The sequence below is a fragment of the Populus euphratica genome, unplaced genomic scaffold (genome assembly GCF_000495115.2).
Source record: "Populus euphratica unplaced genomic scaffold, PopEup_1.0 scaffold289.1, whole genome shotgun sequence".
Lineage (NCBI taxonomy): Eukaryota > Viridiplantae > Streptophyta > Magnoliopsida > Malpighiales > Salicaceae > Populus > Populus euphratica.
The window spans coordinates 88873-109703 of NW_011500167.1; the positions used below are offsets into that span (position 1 = coordinate 88873).

Sequence of the window (20831 nt, forward strand, 5' to 3'; positions counted from 1 at the left end):
ATATAACAGTGACGATCTTAATTAATTTTTAAGTCTTGATCAGAAACCAATATTTTTCTTATGACTTCATAAAAATAACTCGATAACTTTGACTAATTAGATAAATAATAAAAAAAAAAGAAACGAGCAAGAAGGTGCTTCTATTAACAACCTTGGAGTCTTTTTCTTTTACGCGTTATAAAGCTAACTTCTACCTAGAAATGCTCGTATAGACCAAGAAGCTAAAGTCAACTTCATCAGCGACAAGTGCCCTTGAAAGTTATCCTCCTCTATATTCTTCCCTCTTAACTCTCCAAGACCTTATCTTGTTTTGTAAACCTAAAACCTTGTTTAACCAAAATCAAGTTGTCATGGCTCAAACCGATCAAAAACAAGCTCCAGGTAATTATTATGTATAAAACCAACTCAATTTCTTTTTAAAATATGTTTTTTTTTGTTTGGAATTCATTAGTTTTTCATATAAGTGATGCATGCCGCCTTTTGCAGAAATATATGAACCGGCTTGTCAGGTGAATCCACCATCTGCACCACCGATAGGGTACCCTCAAGGTTACTATGTTGCACCACCACCAATTGGTTATCCCACTAGGGATGATTCAGGTTACCCTTCCCAGCATACTCCAGAGACCAAAATGAGAGGATCGTAAGTGCCACATGCATATATTTAGCTAAATCAAGTTATGCAATTTCGATACCCTGCATATATTTTCCAGTTTTTCTTCTCATTTATTTTTTTAATGAGTACTTATAGGTGCAAAGCTTATTTAATATTTGATGAGCATGAATAATCAATGTTATTAATCATGATCTTGCTTGATGGATCAATCTGGTTACTTAATGGTTTGATTTCTAGCTCGGGTTGAATTTTAAATTAAACTAAATTATGAGTTGATTTAATATAACTCAATTAATTTGATAAATCAATTAACGATCTTATCAAAAATCAACTTAAATCAATTCATCTAATTTATAATCCAGATCTTAAACTAGATTATAAACTGAAGTGGGTTTAATAATTTTAAGTTTAATATAGAAAAACACAATAATTATATACATATAAAAAAATGAACATGCATCATATTTTAGGAAAAAATAAAAAAAATTACTCTTTGGGATAATAAGACGATAGAATTAAGCATCATTTGTCAAATGATGCCCATTAATTCTTGTTTTGAATTCTTATCTGCTTCCCTTTGCAGCATTGAAATTCAGTGTTGCTGCTTTGTCTGGAGGAAGTCCTAGCTTGTGCTACGTACTAGATATCATATGGACATCTCGATTTGCATTTCGTGGGTATAAATGTTCCCTTTCATTTGAATAAAGAAAAAAGAAAAGAAAATTGTACTGTTCTAGTATCATATGCTTAATAGCATATAAATACATGCAAGGTTGTGTTTTTTCAGTATGGTGATTGACTTTGGAAAAAACAGATTTTGTCTCCTTTAATGACCTTCCAGAAAGGGAGGTCTTTCCATTCCAGATTATTTTCAAAAAACTAAGAACAAAATCCTCTTGGTGATTCTGAAATTACATGTTGCATTCTTGTAGACTACCTACTGAATATGATTATCTTATTACCTCAGTAAACACATGTTTGAAGCCTATACCTCTTGATGAGCTCCGTGGTCATTTGATCACACATGATCTGTGTTTGGAACAAGTTGCTCTTTTATTTAATATCAATATTCTTGTCATACCCCATTTTTAACCCAAATATTTTTGTTAAAGTATAATTAAAATTTTCAGAAACAATTTGAGCCAATTAATAGTCATTTCATAATCGTTCATGTGTTTCAAAAATCAACAAAAATAGAATATATGTTTTTAAAATGACAAAAGAATAAAAAAAATCATTGGTGTGTTGTCACAGACAACTAAAAATAAAATCTAAACTCTTAAAAATATATATAGTTGTTGTAACCCATTTTTGAGTTCCTGCACAAAAAAGAAAAAATTCAATAAAAAAAATATCAAAAAAATAATAGCAGCAAAAAGAGAATGTCATTGTGCCTATAAAATGATAAAAAATTAGTTTAGGAGGTTCAAAAATACAAGAATAAAAATTTGACAGTATATCGTTGACTGGTGAGAGCCTTGTTGATGAAGAAAAGTCCCAAATAAGATATTTATGGACTCAATTAAATTTTATGAAAGTTTTAATTGAATATATGGAGGTTTGATTGCAATAAAAATTAATTTTTAAGTCAATTTAAGCTTTAATTGAAAGAAATTAAAGTTTTGGGGTCAAATTATAATTTTTTAGAGTTGATTTAGTCAAATCAAAAGCTTAATTGCATAAATATTGAAGTTTGATGGTCAATTAGGGATTTAATTAAAGAAATCCAAAACTAAAGACCAAACTGGAAAAGACGTGTAAATGGAGGGGCTGAAATTAAAGGAATCAGGGACTAAATTGAAAAAATAAGAAGTTTATTGATCAATTGAGGATCAAATTGCATAAATTAAAAACCAAGAACTAAAGTGAAAAAATCAGCCAACTTCAGGGCCGACGATTGAATTTAGCAGGGATGTAATTGATATTATTTTTAAAATCAAAATTGCAATCGAGGGTTTAATTGAATAAATCATAAATTGAGGATTGATTTGAAATCTAACATATTTTGGGTCTAATTTCTGTTTAAATAAAATGATGTATTTTGGTCAAAATGACGCCATTTCATATATTAAAAAAGAAAAAAAAAATAGTATCATTTTAAATGATGCCGGGATGTACAAAGGACAGGGGAAGAAAAAGCTATTATGTTCCCCTGTAACGCCAGTATTTTCCTCACTCTGCCCTGACTTGCCTAAAAATACACAACACAATCCATACCTACACTCACCTACTATCATGATAAAAAAAAAAGAAGGGATGCCATACCCTGCAGCGGCTGGGGTGGCTGTGCAGAAGCCACCCCATGCCACCTTGCCCTGCATCCTGACGAGACAGGGGAGGGTGGCCTCTCTCTCTTCCTGTTTATAAATAAAGGAAGAGAGATGAAGAGAAAAGGGGGGTATTTTTTGAGGTGGAGAGAGGTAAAAATAAAAAAAATAAAAAAAATAGAAAAGAAAGAAAAGGAGGGGGAAAGATAGAACAAGGAGGGGGACAAACAAGAGAGAAGGGGAAGAATTGCATGAAAAAAAGGGTATAGAGAGAAAGAAAAGAGGAGAAAGATAGTGAACCAGAGGGAAGGAAAAGGAAGGAAGGAGGCGGAGCAGAGGAAAGATTAAAGATTGAAAAGAGGGGAAACCGAAAGAACAAGAAAGAAGTACAGGAAAACTGGGGCGAACAAAAAGAGAAAGAGGAGAGAAACCGAAGTAAAACAGACTAGAAGGAGAGAAGACACAAGGACATAGGGGACGAAACGAAGATAATGACAGAGAGTAGAATAGAAGCAGACAAGAAAAGTAAAAAAAACCATAGGTTGGCGCCTCAGCATGGGGAACAAGAAGGAAAAACAGTAGCGCCGCCGAGCTTCTCAGCCACTACCACCGCAACACCACCAAGAACGGCCACTAGCATAACTGTCAGCCCATCTATTCGAGCTCATCATCCCAGGCAATTTTCTTCCCCTCTTCTCCATTCATTGTTCATTACTTGATTACTGTGCATGTGCGCAGTAATCGACTAATTCATTATTGGTTACTGTGCTCATGGACAGTAACCAGTCCATGGGTGCCACGGGCTAGATCATCAGCCTAGCCTAAGCAACTGGGCTGAGTCCAACCCTGTAGAAAGTGGGCCTGTTTTCTTTTGGGTCGGGTCAGGCCCATTCCAATTCAAAAAAATTCTGAAAAATTATTTTCAAAAAAATTTAGAATTTTGCCATGTATATTTTTTATTATCAATTTTGTTTAATATTGAATTGTATTTTTATATCATAAAGATATGAATCTGTTATTAAAATCCTAGGTTTTGTCAAAACATTGCAAAAATTATAAAACCAAAAATACAAAAAATAGTTTTGTTTTTATGTATACGACCAAGTAAAACAAAAAACAAAAAACATTTATATTGTATTTTCATAAAATAAAATTTTTAACATGCATTTTAACTTTAATAACCAGCTCACGAGAACTTAGCCAATATTTACAAAAAATAAAAAAAATGTTTTGTTTTGTTTTAGTAGAAGAGATTATGAATTTATATGTAAAACGTATTTCTAATATTAAAAAAGTAGTTTTTTTTTTGTTGATGTAAGGACGATTAGGTTTTACTTGATATTACAAGAATGTCATTACCAAGAAGATCTTCTTTTAAATCATAGATAGTAATAATTACAAATACAATAAAATTGTAGCAAATATCAGATAGTAAAACAATGTAACTTATCTTAGGTAGGGCATACTAGTGTTCGTACCCGATCTCTAAGATCAGTTATGGTTTGTAGTGATCAAAATACTAAGTGACGACTTCCATTCTTGATAAAAGACAAGAATCCCTTTGTCTCCCTATATTTGCTAGAATAGATCCTACACATACATTGAGATGGTGGATGATCACTGCTACGCCGCACACGTGCGACAATAGTAATGCGAGTAAGGATCGTTCTCACAAAGAGTATCTAGTCTTGTTTTATGTTTGTGAACCAAGATGAATGAGGGGTTTGATAATAATAAAATAATTAAAAAAACAACTAAGAAACACTCAAATTAAATTATCGAGTCTAAGTCAACATCCGCCATCGAGTCTTTTACAACTAATCATCAATACATATTTATTAATTCACACTTTAAATAATCACAATTAGAACTATTTTTCTATATCTTCTTAGTTGTAGTCAATTAGAAAAAAAAAGTAATCTAATTAATCCTAACTATTAAACAACTTAAGTCAAGCGTTAAAATTTAATCTAGTAGCAACCTTAAAAATTAGAGAGATTTGTCGCATGTGTGCGGCGTCACGGTGATAACATCCACCCTCAAAATCATATCTAATGTGTCTAAAAATGTATCTAATGTCTATGTGACAAATATGAGGAGACAAGAAATTCTTGTCTCTTATTAATGAAAAATTGGAATGGGAGCCGCCATCTAGTATTTTGATCACTAGGAACCCTAACTAGTCTTAGAGATTAGGTACGAGGACTGGTTACGTAAAGAAAATGTATTAGCACCCCAAATACGTCCTATCTAAAGTAAGCTGCATTGTTTTATTGTTTGATAAAATTTAAAGTCTTGTTGTGTTTTCTAGTTGTTAGTCCGTTTATGGTTTTAAAAAAAGTTCTCTTTAGTGAAGAAATCCTTATCTTATTGGTTAAAACCTAACCATTCTAAAATCAATAAATAATTTAATATCAGAAATACGTCTTACATATAAGGATGTAACCCTACATATTAAAAGAAAATAAAGTAATGTTTTTAGAATTTTTTTGAAATATTGGTCAGTTCTTGTGACTGTAATAAATTGGTTACTCAAACCAAAATGCATGTTAAAAAAACCAGGTATTTCAATATATTAGAGAGATTTAGTCGTATGCATGAAAATAATTTTTTTTTTTTTTATGTTTTTGACAAAAACCATGTATTTCAATATTGGATTTGTATCTTTATAATATAAAATTACAAATCAATATTGATTAAAATGTAGTAAAATATTTATGAAAAATCACAGATTTTTTAAAATAATTTTTAAAATTTTTTTTTTTGGGATTAGGCCGAGCCAGCCCATATGGTTGGGCTGGACCTAGCCAACCCCATGTGGCTGGGCTGGATTTAACCAGCCCAGCCTAGTCACTGGCCCAAGCCAGTGACCCAATATCCATCCACTGTTCATCCTCTTTGCAGATGGCAAGAACAAGGCATTACAACTAGAGCTATTGATTTCATGTATTGGCTCCCTCACGTTTTGTTTTCCTTACATACTAACACACATCATTTCTGTTGCAGGGACTGAGAAAGGAAATGCACATACCTGGTATGGAGAGGTGAAGACGGTGGTGGTGCTGTGTCCTCTACTTCGCCGTGTAGACTCTCCTTCTCTCCTTCTCTTGCTCTTCTAATTTTTTTAGTTTCTTATACTCTTCCTCCCTCTGTTTTCTTTTCCTTCCGCGCCCTTCTCCCTTTGCTTTTTTTCTTTCCTCTCTCGCTGCTGTCACCTCTTTGCCTTTTTCTTTGTTGTCTCATTCTCCTCCTTTTCCCTATGCTCAGTTCTTCCTCTGGCTTTTATAGCTAGAGGACGCAAGTGTTCTTTTGGTAACAGTCGCATACATCACGGCGGCAAGGAACATCGGCCATGAGGAATGCCTCCTGATTGAAAACGGTTCCATGATTACTGCCAACATCTCCTGCCTTTAATGCCATAGCTGTTATGTTTAAGAAGACAGTAAATAATGCTTCAATGGACCGACACCGTTTGGATTTCTTCTGATTTGGTCACTAATTTTTTTTTTTCAATTTTGTAATCAAATCACTGGAAAAACTATAACTGAATCCCTTAATTTTAGTGTCTTTCCTGGTTTGGTCCTTGGTTTTGAATTATTTCAATTAAGTCCCTAATTGGCCATCAAACTTCGATACTTACGCAATTAAGCCCCTGATTTGAACAAATTAACTCTTAAAAATTATAATTAGACCCTAGAACTTTAATGTCTTCCAATAAAAACCTAAAGTGACTTAAAAATCAAATTTTCTTATTTGCATTTTATTTAGTAAAAACTTCTTCCTAAATTTTTTTTGTATTATCAGTAAATCTTAGTTGCTTCATAAATTATGTTGTTACCTATTTTTTTGGGTCCCCACATGAAAAGAGAGAGTGAAGGGGAAAATAGAAAATAGAAAATAAAAAAATTATAAATTGTTGGAAGAAAACCAAAAATAATATATTAGTTAGAAAAAGATACCACAATGCCTAGAAAATAGCAAAGATTGGCTGAGGAGGATCAAATATATAAATATTAAAATTTGATAGTATATTTTCGACTGATGGAAGACTTATTGGCAAAGAAAATTCAATTTGAGAAAGATAAATTCAAAATTAGATATTTAAGGACTTAATTGGATTTTTTTAAAGGTTTAATTAAATTTATGAAAGGCTAAATTGAAAAAAAAATAATTTTTAAGTCAATTTTTGCTTTAGGCAGAAAAAATTAAAGTTTAGGGGTCAAATCACAATTTGTAAGAGTTAATTTGCTCAAATCTAAAAATATTAAAGTTTGATGGACAATTAGGAAGTTGATTGAAGAAATCTAAAATGAAGGACCAAACTGAAAAAGACACATGAATGTAGGGACTAAAATTAACCGAATTAGGGGCCAAATTAAAAAAATAAAAAGTTTGTTGGTCAATTGAAGATTAAAATACACAATTTCAAAACCAAGGATCAAAGTGAGAAATACAACCAACTTTTAGGGTTGCCATTTAAGCATGACAAGAATGAAATTGAATTGATTCTTAAAATCAAAATCTTAATCAAGGACCTGATTGATTAAATTTAAAATTAAAGACTAATTTAGAGATGTGGATTCTAAAGGATATTTTGTTCTTTAAACACTAAAAATACATTGTTTCATTTAAATGAAATGACATGTTTTGTGTGAAACAATGTTGTTTTTGTTATTAGTACTTAAAAAAAGAAAGAGAATGAATCAATGTTGTTTTAATGGCATTGTGTACCACCTTTTTCCTCTAGACTAGTTATAGAGGCAAGGGATAAGGGTTTTATCCCCCCTTCTTTACATCATACTTAAGCTCCCTTTCTCTTTTTCACGTCCCCATACCATGACACAACCCACATCCCTCTTATGGCTTGCCACTATACTTGAGGTGAGCAAAGAAAATAGGTCCTGCGAGTAGTCTTGGAGCGACTACATAGGGGTCACCCAGCCACCTTACCTTTTGGCATGCTTTGGACAACAATAAGGTGGTCTAAACTCCTCATTGCCCCTATAAATACCCCTTTATAAGGAGGAAAAAACAAAAGAAAAGGAAAGGAGAGAAAAAAAGAAAGAAAGAAGAAGGCAAAGAGATAAAAAAGAAAAAAAAAAAGTGAAGAGAACCTTTTGGTTTTGCTCAGAAAAAAGGATAAATTTCTTGGCAGCCCTACAATCCTTCCCTCTCCCTCACTAGTAGCAACAACATGACTGTGAGCCACCCAATAACAGATGGTACCAACTATTTTCACCACTCAATAATAGTAGTAGTGAGTTCTCCCTCACCAAAAACAATAACACCACTGTGAGCCACCCCAACAACTAGTGGTACCAGCTATTTCTGCCACTTAATAATAGCAACACACCATTGTGAGCTACCTCAACAATTGGTAGTACCAGTTGTTTCCACCTCCTACTGTTTAGAAATTGTCTGCCATTTCTAATGCCAATAACATGATTAACGCCAAATTAGGTAATCTTCTTTTTTTCTTTATTAAATGTTTATTTTTGCTTTTGTAACTTTTTTTGCATGCAAAACAATTCACTTAGTTACTAGGTTGTTCAACCTAGTAACCATGTAGGTGGCCTTGAACTTTCAACCCATACAACTATAGGCCGGGTCAAACCCTCTCCTAAAAAAAGAAAAAAGTTTTATAAGGTCTTTGGTAAGCCCAACCAGTTGGGCTGAATTTGGGTTTTAGGTCTAATTTGCCCAACCCCTAAGTTAAGGGTGTGTTTGATAGGTATACTCTTATGTCTTTCATTTAGAGTTAAACTTGCTTTTATTTTATAATATGGCTAAACAAGCCCTTAAAAAATCTTAGAAAACTCCAAAAAAATTCATGGACCATTTTAAATTTATTTATGGGCTCCTCAAATTTTTTCCTTAATTTTATGTTTCATATCAGGGTTGTGAACTTCTACTATAAAATATTGACATGATATCAACGTGCATACTTTTCTCTAAAATTTCAAGAAATTCCAAAACAATTGTCTAGAAATTTTCTCACTTAAAAAAAATAAAATACAAAAATATGTTTTATGGGTGTGCATACGACTAAGTCAAAAGTATAAAAAAATCATATCGTGTTTCCATACAAAAATGTTAAAAAAATATGTATTTGCATGCATTTTTAGATTTAATAACCAGTTTATTAAAGCCATGAGAACTAGACCTATATTTTAAAAAATCAAAAAAAAAAATTTCCATTAGTATTCGAGATTATGGACTTATATGAAAGATATATTTTTGATATTAAATAAAAAGTTAGTTTCTTTTGTTTTGTATTAACATTAGAACAATTATGTTTTTAACCTGATAAGATAAGAACATCTTTACTGAGAAGGAGTTTTCTTAAACCCTAGAATGACCAATGATTAGATAATACAATAATGCCTTAGTTTATATCAAACAAATAAACAATGCAGCTTACTTTAGGTAAGGTTTATTAAGGGTGTTAATACCTTTTCTTTACGCAACCACTTCCTTTAAACCAATACTAAGACATTAGGGTTTCTATTAACTAAAATACTAGGTGATAACTTTCATTTATTCTTTCTACTGATAAAGAACAAGAATTCCTTGTCATTTTCATTCTCGATCTAGAAGGATGATCATTGTGATGCACGCCGCATACGTGCGACAAAATGACAATTCCATTTAGAATTTTTGTGGACTAAGCTTTTGTTTTTTTATCTTATTATTGTGTTTTATTATTTGGTTTATGTGTTTATTTTTAACATGGATTTCTCTTTATTGTTTACTTATATGCTATAAGTTTCTATACATATTGTTCTTACATTGTATATAATTGTCTCATGCATTATTTGTCTTAAGTTTTCTAGCACACACAAACTTCTAAGTTAGGTAGGGAAATTAGAGATATGCCTTATGACTATTGTTCATGTTTCAGATGCATGAAATATCCAACTTATAACTGAGTGCTTGCTTGGTAATGGTAGACATACACGCTTTAACCATTCCTTGTAATGCACATATACGGTCTTTACAAAGACCATCTTTAGGCAAATCTAAGACCATTTTAAGACCAAGTAGAAAACCTACTCATGATCATTTAATGAATAGAACTTGTCTTGAGGTTGTATATCCTACCTTTATTTGCATCGAGCAAAGCCTGATCATGTTAATTTTTTATTTTAGATTTCTAAACTAAAATCATGATTAAGTACCTATCTTTCCAAGAAATTGGGTAAGAACCTGAGCTGACTTAGGTAGCTGAAGGAAAATGCTCAAACATAGATGTTATTGGATTGCTTTGCATTACTAAGATAAATCACGTGGCGAATAATTTAGGGAAATTGCTGTCTATTATAGGGTATGCCGACGAGACTCTTTTTGAAAGATGATATGGGAGAATTGTACAACTAATAAGGCTGCCAGTACAAATAGCAATAATCAAAGCCCTATTGAATTTTTAAGATCCTAATTATTAGTGTTTCATTTTTGGGAACATATATATGACACCTACCATGGAGGAATATGAAAGGATCTTAGATTTCCTAAATAACAACTATAAGATCTACCTTAGATGAAAATTTAAAGACACAACTCTAGAGATAGTCCATTTATCAGGCTTGAGATATATCAACTATTTTAGAGTAGCTAATAAGGGTTTTAAATGGAAAGTCATTGAAGCTTGAATGAAGAAGAATGTTGAGGAAGACAAGTTAGGAGACGAACAATACAGGTTAGTGGCCTTCACCATCTTTGGTCTAGTATTGTTCCAATTCGAAATTGAAGTCATCAATTTGGAAGCTACAAATGTGTTAATAGAGGATGAGCATGACCAGATCAATCCTTCTTTAGTAATATTGGTCGAAACTATGTTATCACTCAATCATTGCAAAATAAATGGAAAAGGAGCCATGAGATATTGCGCCCCTATGTTATATTTATGGATTATCAGTCATGTCAAAATACCAAAGAACATCTTCAACAACTTCTGGTGGTTTAACCTTTGACCATTAAAAGTTACTATAGATGAGACTTTGAAAAACTAGGACAAGAAAGCATAGATGAATAATACCATATGCATAATGAGTTGTGGAAGCAAGATATAGGTTTCCCTTGTTGGTGTAACTAGAAACATCACATATGTGCCTGCATTTATAACGAGGCAACTGGGTGGAATGCAATATGCGCCAAGAACTCTGGGATTAGTAGATTTTATAGGTCTTTTCAGGTATCAACCATTTCTCAAAGAGATGGAACTTATTAGATAAGACTAGGAAATGCCCTTATTAGTAAAAAGGGTAGAAGAAAGCATATTTGAATCCTTATTCAGTTTAAATTATGCAATTTTGAGAAATAAAGAGCTTTATGAAGTGATATGATTCTCAATACCTAAACAACTAATACTAGCAATGGAGCAACCAAAAAAGAAAAGGATTGATAAAGAGAAAGAGTTAAGAAAGCAACTAGAACAATGTAAAATTGATCTCAATAAAAGAAAAAAGCAGCAATAACTTATAGAAAAGCAATTAGAGGAAGAAAATACGATCAGGAATTACTTAAACCAGCTATCGGAAAAGAAGGATAAATAGTTAGCATATTTGATAAATGATTATTGAGCAATGAAAGAATGGTAAAAAAGGGTTGAGATAGTAGAAGAAATAGCTAAAAGGGTCTAAGATGAGTTTAGGAATCGAATAACTAAGTATGACGAGCTAGTTAACAAGAATGGGCTGATATTAAAAAAAAGTTGGCCAAAGTCAAGAGATTAACAAAAGGCAAGATGAATGTTGATAGGGATATGATTGATTCCTTGAAGAAAGAAAAAGGGAGTCTTACGAAGAAGTTAGAAACTGAGAAGAAGAAGAAATGACAAGCCATACTGATATAGAGGAGGAAAGTAGGATTTGATCCTAATATATGATGTAGTCCGGGGAAGAGAAAAACGCAATAAAAGCTGCTGAGTCTGATATGAGAGATTACCAGAAAAGAGGTCGGGTCTTCAAAGGGATGAATAATGGCTTTATGATTTGAGTTAGAAATCTAAGGAACTAAAGGAGTTAAGAAGCCATTATTTTTAGATGAAGGAAGAATTGATTAAGATTAAGCAAGAGCATCAAGAATGTTAGGACTATATTAACAACTTTATAGTTCAAATTAACTCCAAAATAACCGAGCTAAATATTAAGAGAGAAGAGTTATAAAGGGGAATGGCTAAGTTGGCACGGTTGGAGACTATAGTCCGAGTACTGGAAAGTAGCAATGAGGTTTTGGGTAAGTAATAGAGTAATAATTACAAATAAAACCTTGTTTCATGATAAGATAAGACACATGACCAAATAGGTCGAACATGTAGCCTATTATGCTAAAAAGTTGCTACAACAAGCCACCCAGATTGGAAATGTTGCCGCAAAGTATTGAGAGTATATGAGAGCCATCACATTCTTTATTGGGGACTTAACTAATAGAGGGAATGCCTTTTAAGGGTAGTGATGTATAGGGCCTTTTTTTTTTTTTTAAAACTTTGTTAAACAATATATGAGCTACTTTTATTTATAAAAAGGTTATTGATTAGTACTTAAAAATGCATTTTTATCAAGGTTTTATATCATTATTTTGCACTTGAAGTATCAATAATTCCTTAACTAGAGCATGTTTTATAATAACTCGTCTGATAATATAAGATACCTTTAATTTATGGTAAATGCTCATTTTAAATACATGTATTCTCACAATTCAAAGGATTGATTATTGTGAATAACTATTAGAAGTGAAAGGACAAAGAAAAGCTAAGCTTACGAAGAAGATCCCGATTCACTTCAAATTCGAACATTATTCAATCATTGGATCATATCTAGAGTTATAAATCTTGGACTTGAGATTAATTTATATGGCTAGAAAGATAAGAAATAGACTTACAACTTTCGTGGCATGGAAAGACCTAAATTTTCCATTTTCAAATTCAAAGTTTGGCCACAAAGGAGAAGTCTGAATCTGCCCTACAATTCAACCCTAACACTGCTAAGAGTTTTAACCATAACTGGAGTTTTAAAAGTCTAAATGATCTAACATTTAGTAGGTGGAAGTAAAATATAATTTCCAACAACTTTCATAAAGAAAACATGCTCAAATTTGGATGGTAAAAATGACATTTCATCCAGACAAGAGCATGAGGGTTATCCACCAGCAGCACTGCTCAGTATTTCAGACATATCTCAAGCTGTAGTACTCCAAATGATCTGAAATTTGGTAGGTGAAAGAAAAAGACAATTTTCAACAACTTTTATGAAGAAAACTTTGCAAAATTAGAATTGCATCAATGTCAATTCATCCAGCCAAAGTGCTTGAGTGATGTTGTCCACCAAGTCCAGTAATCAATAGTTGACCACTACATCAATTATCAATTATCAAATGAATAGTTCTGAATTTTAGCCTATAAAAGAAGGTATTTGCCATTCATTTAGGCATCTTGTTTTTCATATCAAGATCATGTTCTTACTCTCTCTCTTTATATTTTTGTAATGCTTAAGTTTTGCTTTCATTAATCTCTTATTCATGCTTTTCATTTCCTTTACTATACTTAGTTAACTTATATCATGTTTATGTTCTTATATTGTTTCTTTAAGTTTTTCTCCTTCATAATGTCTAGCTAAGTTAATTATGTCAAGGTGAAAAGGTTTCACTAATGGTGTTAGGATAAGTAAATATAAACTCAATATGGACTTCAATGCTTATATCCTAAACAACTTGCTATTAACATGTCTTATCATTTTTATCTTATTAATTCTTAATACCTTACTTGTTAAATGGTTAATCTAGATTTGTGTCCTATATTTCTTTGTAAATGTGTTTTGGAAATCTACCATGATAAGAACATGACGAACACCCTTTTACATTAATCAGTTCATCTTAGAAATCTTGCCTAAAGGATTACAAAAGTTATGAATCAGTTCAAAAAAGTTAATACATATCGTATATGCATCACATGTTTTAATCACACATTTGTTTATAATTTATCAAATGTATGCCAAATAGAAACATAGGTCCTACATCCAAAGTCTACCATACTCGGTTAATATCAAGAATGAAGAATGAAGAAAAAGCTCAATTGGAGTCACATAATCAGAACAAGTTAGAATCCGTGAAAAATAAGTTGCATGATGACCAATCTACTCGTGCAACTTTTAAGAGCCAAGAATAGGGAAGGGATGTCTGCACAACTACTCGTGGGAGTACCAGTAGCTCATATCCTTAAAACATCTCAAAACTTGGGGGCATATTTGATAACTGAGCAACATTTTATTCCTGTCACCCCTGTCTAACCAACTCAAGCTCCATTCACCATGGACTTAATGGAAGAAAGACCTTATAATAATAAGTCCACCAGTTTTATGAACCACGACAAGTAAGATTAAGGGCAATTGAGGGTAATGACTAGTTTGACCCCAAACGAATAGCTGAAATATGTTTAATACCGAACATTATGGTACCAAAGGATTTTAGGATACCAAGTTTCATAAAATACACTAATTTGGAATACCTGAACACTCACCGTCAATCCTACTACAACAAAATGGTGGAAGTGATCCATAATGATAAATTAATGATCTTTTTTTTTTAAGATAGCTCGCAGGGTCTTCTTTGAGATGGTACATAAGGTTAGACAATACCAAGATCAGGAGTTGGAAAGATTTGGTAAAGGCTTTCCCTAAGCAGTATAAGTTTAACTTAGAAATTGCTCTAGACCAAACAAACTTTATAATAATAGAGAAAAGAAGTCAAGAGTCAGTGAGGGCTTATGTAAAAAATAGAGGGATGAGGCAACACATGTCCAACTCTTTTTAATAAAGATAGAAATGGTGACTTTGTTCTCTAATACCTTTAAGGCAACCAACTATGAGCATCTAATAGGTAGCTCATTTCAATATTTCTATGATGTTGTATGCATAACTAAAAGAATAAAGCAAAGGGATTAAAGTTGAGCGTATAGTTGAAGCCTTTAGAGAATAAAGGTTTTACTATAAGGAAAAAGCAAGGTGACATTAATAGCTTAAGAATTCAAGTTGGTCGAGCTACTGACAACGATTTAGTTCTAGTTATAGGAATCGTTAGATTGGAATTTTAGGTTTGCCGAATCGTTGTTCAAGATTTTGATTTTGGTTAAAAGAGATCATTTCATTGGGATATTAGGTTAGCCAAACTGTTTTTTAGATTTTAATTTTAGCTAAAAGGAATTGCCATATTGGGATTTCAAGTTAGCTAAGTTGATCATTTTTTTATTCTGGTTAAAGGGGGTCGTTGGATTGAGATCTCAGGTTAGTTGAACTGTTTTTCAGATTGGGATCTCAGGATAACCAACTGTACATAGTTTTTATTGTAATTCTAGTTGAAGAGGATTACTAAAAAGGCAGATTTCAAGTCAATCGAACTAAAAGCTTTAATAAGTTTAGTTTTGTAAAAAAATTTATTTTTCTTTACAAAACTTACTATGCAAAGCATTGAACTAGTCTTTACTTCATAAGTATTTTAAATAAGGGACATCAGTTGTTACCTATTTTTTTATACATAAAAAGAGAAGGGCAAGGGGGGGTAAAAAAAATCAAAAAACCGTTGGAAGAAAAGAAAGAAATATATTAGTGAGAAGCGGATACTGTAACTCCTAGAAAATAGTGAAAGATTGGTTGATGAGGATCAAATATACAATGATTGAAATTTAATACTATACTTTTTATTGATGAAAGCCCTATTAGCAAAGAAAATTTAAATTGAGAAAGAGAAATTCCAAATTAGATATTTATAGACTTAATTAGATTTTTTTTAAGGTTTTAATTAATTTATAAAGGGCAGGGCTTAATTGTAGAAACAAATGATTTTGAAGTCAATTTAGGCTTTAATTGGAAGAAATTAATGTTTAGGAATCGAAATGTGAATTTTAAGAGTTGATTTGGTCAAATTAGAGGCTTAATTACATAAATATTGATGTTTAATGGGTAATTAGGGATTTGATTGAAGAAATCCAAAACTAAGAACCAAAGGCGCTTGAATGTTGGGCCTAAAATTGATCGAATTAGGAGCTAAATTGAAGAATGTTGTTGGTTATTTGACGGTCAAAATGCACAAATTTAGAGTGAAAGACCAAAATAAAAAAGATGGCAAACTTTAGGGCTAACATTTGAGCTTGACTATGATGAAATTGAATTGATTCTTAAAATCAATATCTCAAACAAGGACCTAATTGATAAAATAATTTGTTTTTTGACTAATTTAGAGATAGGGATTTCTAAAGGTTATTGTGTTCTTTAAGCACCAAAATGACACCATTTTAGTTAAATGAAATGACATATTTTGTTTGAAAAAACAAAACGATGTTGTTTTGATGGTACTATGCAACATCTTTTTCCTTTGGACTAGTTATATAGGTGGGGAAGGATAAAAAAGAGGGTTATTTCCCCATCTTTAGCAGCGTGCTTCAGCTCCCTCTCTCTCCTCCATGTCCCCACACCACGACACAATTCACGTCTCTTTTATGGCTTGCCATTGTGCCCGAGGTGAGTAGATAAAACAAGTCTTGTGGCTAGCCCTAGAGTGGCTGTAAAGTGGTCGCCGAGCCACCCTACCCTTCCATATGTTATGGATAACAATAAAGTGGTGTAAGCTCCTTCTTACCCCTATAAATACCCCATCACTAGGAGAAAAAAAAAACAAATGAAAAAAGAAAGGAGAGAAAATGAAAAGAAAAGAAGAAGTTAGAGAGAGAAAAAAAAATGAAAAGAAAAAGGTGGTCAAAATTGCTTAATTAAAATGTTTTTTTTTTTAAAGTTTTGCCAAACATAGTCTTAATTAGTCAAAGTTAAATAAATTTTCAAAATTTTGAAAGATCATCTAACAATTAATTTTGAGTTCCCTACATCTTTTTATCCCCTCATCTTTAATATTTGAAATTATAAATTACACGTGAAATGTTTGTTTAGCATTAAATAAATCAGCTTACTTCCATAAAAGCAACAAAATTTTTTTTTTTTAAAATCAACTTTATTGTAAATTGTATATCACCAAAAATCCTAAAAAAATATTGGAACATTGAGTCTTTCTTTTTTAACCAAATTTCTTTTCCTTTCAACAATAAATTATTATTCACTCTGTTTTGTACTGACAACTCTATTTTGAAACGCCTACACATATTATAATGTATAGAACACCACTGAGCACATATATAAATATAGAATTACATTTCAGAGATGAAATGTTTGTCTTGTCTGTACAAATTAAATTTAAACTCTAATTTTAGTTACTTGTTTTTTAAATTAAACGGGATAAGATAAAGAATATATCCAAAACGTTTAGGTAAGATAAGAAAATTTTAAAATAACTGGATTTAATTAAACCTAATCCTATTCAATTGGACAAAGCTATAAAAAAAAATAGATAAGAAATTTCAAAAAAACTTTGATAGTGGGATAGGATTAAATCTTACCATATTCGTACTTGTAAATGAGCCCTTAAGTTATTAGTAATATTATTTATCGTATTGATTTTGGATTTAACTATAACTTTTTATAAAATTGGTAATTATTTTCTTATAGAAAAAAATCAAAGGATTAATTTCAAAATAGATTATATTACTGTATTATGACAAGAATGGAGTCAAACCATCAATTTAAAAATAATAGTTGGATTGGATTTAACCTAACCCTATCCACATTTTTCGCTGAGACGCTGACAATTTTGATGCTCTGACAACATAAGTTTCCATTGGAGTCATTACTCATGCTTATCCAACACTAGCAATTACGTGGTACAGAAAGAATACGCAAATTTCGATAATTCTTAAGTTGGCAATCCCACGTATAATTAGAAAAGAGAGAAAGTACGTGAACAGGTGTATCAAGGAAAACCCTGATGAGAGGATGAATCCAGCCTATATATTCTCTCATATACATTCTAAAAAATCCCAACTCTAATTAGAAGCGTTGTTTTAACAGAAAAAAAAAATGGAGATAGTTAGAAAAGAAGAAGACGGAGATGATGATGAGGAGGAAGAGCTTAAAACAATTCTCTTTTATCAATTTGAGTATATACCAAATCAAACTCCAAAGGTTTGTATGTTCTTGTTTCTTATTGTTCTATTTATTTCTTTTTTGTTTTGGTCAATCAAGATTTAAAAAGGAATAATTCTTTATTTTCTTCAGATTTTGGAGCTAAAGAAAATGGAGAGCAAATGGACATCCATCATTTTGCACCGCGCTTCAGGTTGAATTGGATCAAGCATAGGTATTGCATCTGGCTTTGTATTGGTTAATTTCTTTTCTTCTTTTTGTTTTTCTTAATTATTTGTAATTAACTACAGAGTTTAAAAACTAGCTTGTCTAATTTTGAATTCTTCAAAATGTGCACTTTTGAAAATTGAATTTTCCATCAATTTAAAATAAAATTACAAGAACTAAGAGTTTTGCTAGACTGTCGTTAAATTGAGAATAAATCTTTTATTTTCATGTCTAATTGGAACATGTGTAAATGATACTTTCTTATGATGAATGACTTTATATGCCAAGTAGACCCCTAAGAAAAAGGGCTTTTACGAGTCCAATCTGGCAATTTTATCACTTAGCATATATAAATTTCTAATATTTACTATTTGTTTCAAAGGTCAATTATGCATAAATTTATTTATTTATGTAAATTCACAATTTAACAAGGGAGTTTAATTTGAGGATATTAATGTAGCAGATATATTTACTGTGTTTGAAATATAGTGAATTTCAGTTAAAGTTAATCAGCTTTCTCTTGCAGTACCAGAATGATGCTTGGGATGGCAAGGTGGAAGTGGAGTGGCATATTCAATCCGATTGCGCCTCTCAGTAGCGTAATTGATATGATGCCTGCTTCGTAGGTTCTAATGTGGGAGACATTATTTCTTTGCAAGAAATTGACCAGGCATCGATCATTTTCATCTATCCATTCATCCATCTGGTTGGTTTGTTGCCCATATTGTTCGAGTAATTTGGTCGGCATTTTCTTGCACGTCCTTGAATTGCTCTTCTAGAACCCCAACTTCTAGTTCATCAGAAGTAGAAATCTCTCATTGTTCTCCATGTTCACTGAGCATCATCTGAAACCTTGGCGAGTTGGAAAGCTTAACATATTCAATCCCCATTTCAAGGAAGAATTCAGCAACTTCCTTGGACACTGTTGCATGTGAGTTTCCAGCACCTCCCGTTACCAGCAGACCTCTTGTGTATGTATTAACTGCAGATGCAGTTTTCATTACTAGCAACTCGCTCAGGATGTCTAGTTCTTGAGCAAGACTCTTGCCTTTTGCTTCAACAATTTGCTTCCTGAATAGTTTCCCTTGCATTAAGTGGAGCTCCATTAAACGGAGATGCATCCAAGGTCACTAAGCCACCTTGTTGCAATATACATGCTTTGCACTTCTGGTTTCTGTAATCTAAAGCCACATCAATATATATAATCATGGATGCTCATAGAGATCATGCCTCTGCTAGAAGCTGCCAGTTTCATTTACAGAGATTAAACTTGCAAACTAAAGAAGAACTATCAGGGTAGAATGAATGATAAAATTACTCAGATTATTTTAGATACTTTGTAATAGCTTTATGTAGGTAATTGCAAGGATGCAAGAAAATCTGAGTGGTCAATATTAACTTTGTATTGAATTCCTGTAACAATAGAATATACACTTGAATGATTCTCTGACTAATCTTTCAGAAATTATCTTGTACTTCTCTGTTTTATGTTTCCATATTAATCCAATTTACAAAATGAAAAAAATGAATATAGTAATATAAGAAAATAAGAATATAAACTTAGCAGCCTTCAAGAAATGAAAATAATAATTATCACATTGATATTACTCTCTCTCTTTTCTTTTTTTCTAAATATTTTTGAAAATAGATAACAATACTTTTGAGGATAAATTAATATGAATATAAATAAAAATATTAGTGACATTATATATAATTCTCATATCAATAATATATTAAATTTACCGATGAAAATATTACTAAGAAAATAAAGCAGGCTTACGCGATTTGTGCTCCTGGAAATTAATCCCTTTTGATTCGGCATTCTCTCTTTTACAATGACAACACAATTTTCATTGAACTTGAAATCACAAATGCAAAGAACCCTGTAGAGATAAGTTAATTTCTATATAAAATCTCTTTGCTTTCGATTGGCATTACTCTTGCCTTAATTAGTGCCTTGGAAATTATTAGCATACCCTATGCGGTCTGAAAATCCTATCGAAAAGGAAAATGATGCAAAATAAGGCAAGAAATCCCTACTGGTATATATGAGTATGAAAAAACCAAACCCTGTAGGAGAAGGACTATGAATGGGTGAAATACGAACTGCGGTATGTCTACAAGGGCGGAGAGAGGAGGTTTGCGGGGGTCGGGGCCATGCGAAAAAGAAAAACCATTAATATTATGCTCCCGAAAAAGGAGCAATCTTAAAATGTAAATCAGAATGGTATTCTGGATGAAGAGCTTTATAGCTAAGGGATAATTTAATTTCATGAAATGTAAATCAGATTATGCGATTACTGTTAATTACTTTTTGTAGGAATAGAGCCAGGATTCTTTTTAAAAGCTCTATACAGGTAATGGCAAGGATGCAGGAAAATCTGAGCTGTAAATTTAAAGCAATCTTGTTCATAGAATGTTTTTGAAGATACACTGTCAATTCATGTAAACATGTTAATTACTTTGTGTATGTTGAATGATTATTCATATTGTAACAATTCGAATTTTTATTTAATAGAAATATAGATTATCTATATTTTATTTCATGAAAAAAAGATTATCTATATTTTATCCAATTAAGAAAAATTTCTTGTTTTTTCTATTTAAGGAAAATAGTTTTCTTATTTTTCTACATACAATATTGAAAGAGTTTTCGAGTTTTTTCTATATAAAAAATTTCAATAGTCTTTTATCAAGCAAGATAAATAAAAAATTAAATATTTT

General features: G+C 31.7%; 1 protein-coding gene across 1 annotated transcript; it reads left to right on the forward strand.

The window, feature by feature from the left end:
- Positions 1-17694: 17694 nt before the first annotated feature.
- LOC105111265 (uncharacterized) lies at positions 17695-19398 on the forward strand. Its single transcript, XM_011006575.1, has 5 exons — positions 17695-17939; positions 18033-18067; positions 18100-18114; positions 18634-18690; positions 18745-19398. Exons 1-5 carry the CDS (start codon positions 17835-17837, stop codon positions 18884-18886), a joined length of 354 nt encoding a protein of 117 aa, XP_011004877.1. The 5' UTR covers positions 17695-17834; the 3' UTR covers positions 18887-19398.
- The last annotated feature ends 1433 nt before the right edge of the window (positions 19399-20831 follow it).